We start from the raw sequence: 4842 nt of genomic DNA, 5'->3' as shown, positions 1-4842 counted from the left end.
TTGCTTTTCTTTTCAATTATTTTAGGTAATAAATACTATATACGGTAAAAAAATTGTATTAATATTGATTTTATATTTTTATTTAAAAATTGCGGTTTCTAAAGTTACCTAATGGATCAAAAAGTTCAAGGGGAAAGTAAAAAAGGCCCATGTTGATATACAATCAGAGAAAATTAATATTTAGGCTGCACATACCAGCCAGTAATCTTTGGAGGATATATCATATACGTACATGTAGCTAATCGTTAATTAACACTTAATAGTTAAAACTAGTCTGCAATTAGTGCAAATTATGCACTCGAGATAGTCGAGCGAAGGCGCTATTGAAAGTCATATCACTCATTTCAATCTCAATAATGTAGGCGGAAGATCGCTATGGTCCTATGCAGGCATAAATTATACATCGCGTGACAGTTAGTAGAGATAGACATAAACGAGATATAGATTTCCATCGAAAGGATTCATAATGAAAGTGAAAAAGATGCAAAACGTCATTTCCGACCGTTTTCTTATTTTTATTACAGGAGATGAGAAATGAGCTGCTTAAGCATGGTGATTACAACGTCATCATCGTCGATTGGGCTGGAGGAAGTCTTCCTCTTTATACTCAAGCTACAGCGAATACGAGACTCGTCGGCTTGGAAATCGCGAATCTTATCAAGCATCTTCAGGTGCGTTGATTTTTTCAAACATTTCAATTACAATAGAAACTATTTTTTATTTTATTTTTATATCATTTCATTTTACTACTTCTCTATATTTAAATATTTATTTTATTCCTTTGGTAATATTTTTATATATTTTATTTTTCTCTTATATGACAATAATAATAAGCAAAACAAAAATGTTTATTTGAATGAAGAAAAATGAGAATTTTCTATAAAAAAACTTTTCTATCAGTGAAAGTGGCAAAGGCTGAAACCCCTAATATTTTATCAGAAAAAAAATGATTAAAAATTAATATTTTTATTTCATTTGAATCAATTTAATAGTTCATTGGAATTAAAAAAATTTTTAATGTAACCATTTTTTTAAATCCAGGCAGCAGGAATTGAGGCCAGAGTTTTCGGTTACAAACTCAAAGCGCTATCGCCTGATCTAACTAGTAGTTAAAAGGCTCTTGCATCGTGGTCTATAAAACGTGCGTGGAATTTTTTAAAGCCATTTTTCTCGAAAATGGCTGAAAAGTGCATCTTAATACTTTAGCATATGACAGGTTTGATAATAATCCCTATAAGTGGCTGCTGTCTGTACTTTTATGATATTAAATTAATGTTGGTATGTAAATTTTCGGAATTCTATATTCCTTGAAGATATCTGGATATCGTTTGGAGAACGCTATAACATTTTGCAAAAAACAATATTCTTCAAATCAATGGAAAATTACGTTTTAGTCAGACATATTTACCTATCTACTTTCAGTAGTAAGGGTTGTTTACGCACAGAGCATCATAAATTATTTTACCTTGATAGCAAATTCACAGCTTTTTGTTAATTTACAATTTTTCGAGATCTTTTTGGCGCGATAATTACATTATTCTTGAAGCTCCTCGTGAATTATTAACAATATTTCGAATATCAATGTTTGCCGTAAAGCAAATTAGTAATTGAATGTCTAGTCACAGAATATAAGAACTTTAATACATTTTCTACCTTCTACAACGACTGATCCTGCTTTTAATCTTGAATATTATGAATAATCAAAATGGAAGATTATTCATTTCTGCAAAAGGGAATATTATTATCATTATTACCATAGTATATATCATTTTTAATGACCAATACCATATTTCAAAGAAATTATTGATAGATATTTTCGATATTTCTTCAAATTTGTTTAAAGATTAACTTTACTCCAAATTGCAAATAATTCGATTTTCAATTTAAGATTATTCCGTTTTTGAAAACTCAAAGTTAATTTGTTTTTAAAAAGTTACATAAATTAAACAGGCTTCCGGATTTAAAAAATGTAATGATCTAAAATAGTTTAAATTCGATAAAAAATCGAAAAAGTATTAACTAATGACTGATAAGTAATCAATTTTGTGTGAATGCTGAAACTTCTAGTATTTTATTTTTATTTTATTGTATTTTGAATTGAAGATACCGTTTCTTTTGAAATAAAGGCACTCATTTACTGTTTAATTTACTGTTTAATTTTAAGGGAATTTCCATAATACTAGACAGTTCCTTAAAGTCAATAAAAATGTTTATTGGATCAAAAAACAATTTTTTTACCCAAGGAAACTTTACTTGCCTGGCAGCAAATGGCCGACTTCACAGTCTGAAATACTCTTTAAAATAGGGGAAATGGGGTGATTTTTCATGAAAGTAGAAGAATAACAAAAAAAAATGAATTTTATACAAAACAGTTACATTTTCGACAGAAAAGATTACTTTTTAACAAAATATAATATAATATAATATAGTAATATGTATATATAGTAATATAATACTTAAATTTCTAACCAAAAATTTGAATTTTCAACCTTCAGAGATCTAATTTTAACCAAATTGTTGAATTTTAAAATAAAAAAGATGAATTTTCAACCCAACAAAGAATAAATAATAAAAAAGGCATTTTTTAAAAAGGATTTAAACTTCAAGTCAAGCGTAATTCAATTTTCTTTTAAAAAAAGTGTAATTCTCAATTAAACCTGTAATGCTAAATATTTTAACCAAAAAAGACTTTAATTTGAAATAAAATAAATTTAATTTAACCAAAAAAATTTAATTCTTAACGCAGACTGCAATAGTTGATAATTTAACCAAATATATTTTTATTTCAATTCAACCTCCAAGAGCTTCATCACTGGTCAATTTTTTAATTACAATTCTTCAAATATGTTGCAAAGCACTGAATCTCCCCCCCCCCATAATTGCTTCTGAATCCGCCACTGAACAAAGTATTAGAATTTTTAATTCAAAAGACAAATTTTTAACTAAACAGTGAATTTTCAAACCAAAAAAGGTGAATTTTCTAGAAACAGTTGAATTTTCAACCTGAAAATATGAATTTTCCATACGAAAATCAGTTAAAGCCAAATAGTTGAATGTTCAACAAAAAAATATAAATTTGTATCCAAAAATAGAATATTTAAATTGTCTGTTCAAAAAATTAATTTTAAACTAAAAGAAAGACAAATATCTAAAAAAATATTTAAATCTTCAACCAACAATGATTAATTCTGAACAATAAATATAATTAATAGATTTTTCAATTTAAAAAAATTAACTTTCATCAAAAATTGTTGGATTTTCTTAGTAGGTTCTATTCACAGTTCGCATTTTAGGGAAAAAACAAGAAAAAAGATTAAAAGGGAGAATTTCTTCAAAAAAAAAAAGAAAATACGGGAATAAAATAAAGGCTATTAAATTTGCAATGAATATTTTCCTTTGATTTATAGTAATTTTCTTTCAAAATCAAAAAATAATTTGTCTGAGTTTAGGCTTTGTTTCCTTGCTTGAGTTCATACTAAAATATGTATCAGAACATGACATTTTCTTTTATATTATATAAATTTAAAAAAGCTTACTTCACATACTATAATATTACGAATAAGCCATAATATCATATTGTAAAGTTTATTTTTAACTCAACCCAATTCAGCAGGGAACCGAACCCTCAATTATTCTCGAATCAATTACCCCTGATTTAAATTTAGAGTGCATACTTTTCGGCATAAAATTTTAGGAATGTTTTTAGGGATGTATTCTGTTTTTAACAGAATTATATTTGCATGTTCCTATTGAAAGGACTCGAGTTCTTGGTATGGGCTGACATATAAAGGCTATAATAAAGGCGCATACGCAAAAAAGCAGTGATTTCCCTCTAGTACAGAAATACTAATTCCAATCTCGGAAACCAATAACACAAAAGAGCAACCCTTCAAAATAAACCATTTTTACAGATTTCGAATAATATTTACATCACTTAGCTAAAATCTAAAATTATTGTTTCATTTTACCAAAAACAGATGAACTACGGCCTAGATACCATGGACGTACACTTGATAGGCCACAGTCTTGGGGCCCATACAGCAGGATACGCTGGAGAAAAACTCGAAGGATCAGTTGGTCGAATCACTGGCCTAGATCCAGCCGAGCCCTATTTTCAAGGCATGCCAAGTCACCTGCGTCTGGATTACACAGACGCCCAATTAGTCGACGTTATCCACACAGATGGGAAGAGCATCTTCTTCCTAGGTATGTTACTCACAAGTTTAAAAACTTCTCAATTGTTTTCTTAAACTGATTTTTTCAGAAGAATCATGTTCATACGATCAGTATCATGATTTTTCCAACTGCAGATTGAAGCAAATTGAATTTGAAACTTCTGAATGGAGCCGTTCTCAAGAAAAACTACCTAAGACGATTTAGGTTTTGACACAAAACTGTCAAAGATACTTTAAAAAATCTGTCTTTACAAACCAAAAAGTACGTGCTTTAGATTGTTCAAACAATTTAGAATCCGTAACATATCCTTTTTGGATTATGAAGATACATTTTGAAAACTTTCTTCGGCAATTTTGTGCCAAACCCTAAGTTGACTTAGATGGTTTTCCAAAAAAAGGGCTCAATTAAGGGACTGTTAAAAAACTACGTCACGCCATTTTGCAAACTTTTTCCGCCCCTCCCCATCTTCGACACAGGTTACAAAGCTCGAACCCCCAGGATGACGAAACGAAAAGATTAACTTCCCGCGTAACAATGCGTCGACTTGAGTTCGACTTAGTTATGTCTTGAGTTCGTCTCCATGACTTCAATTTCTGGCTGCGTCTGAAAACTGAGTCGAGGCATAGGCCTTCATCTTATTTTTATGGTCACGACAGGTAAAACGGC

The 4842-nt window shown here is 29.5% G+C and overlaps 1 protein-coding gene and 1 long non-coding RNA gene across 3 annotated transcripts in view; one reads left to right on the top strand and one right to left on the bottom strand.

The window, feature by feature from the left end:
* The window catches only part of LOC117177043, a 59533-nt gene that overhangs the window by 41389 nt on the left and 13302 nt on the right, over positions 1–4842 (bottom strand). The window lies entirely within an intron of this gene.
* LOC117177042 (pancreatic triacylglycerol lipase-like) overlaps positions 1–4842 on the top strand; it is a 115259-nt gene that overhangs the window by 99565 nt on the left and 10852 nt on the right. For both annotated transcript variants that reach the window (XM_033367506.1, XM_033367505.1), the window contains exons 5-6: positions 525–671; positions 3978–4206. In XM_033367506.1, the coding sequence (XP_033223397.1) occupies positions 525–671; positions 3978–4206 (376 nt within the window). The remainder of the gene's footprint in view (positions 1–524; positions 672–3977; positions 4207–4842) is intronic.

Source organism: Belonocnema kinseyi, chromosome 7 (assembly GCF_010883055.1).
Source record: "Belonocnema kinseyi isolate 2016_QV_RU_SX_M_011 chromosome 7, B_treatae_v1, whole genome shotgun sequence".
Classification (NCBI taxonomy): Eukaryota; Metazoa; Arthropoda; class Insecta; order Hymenoptera; family Cynipidae; genus Belonocnema; species Belonocnema kinseyi.
The sequence above is the reverse complement of the archived record's forward strand: the minus strand, read 5'-3'. Positions and strand labels throughout refer to the sequence as shown.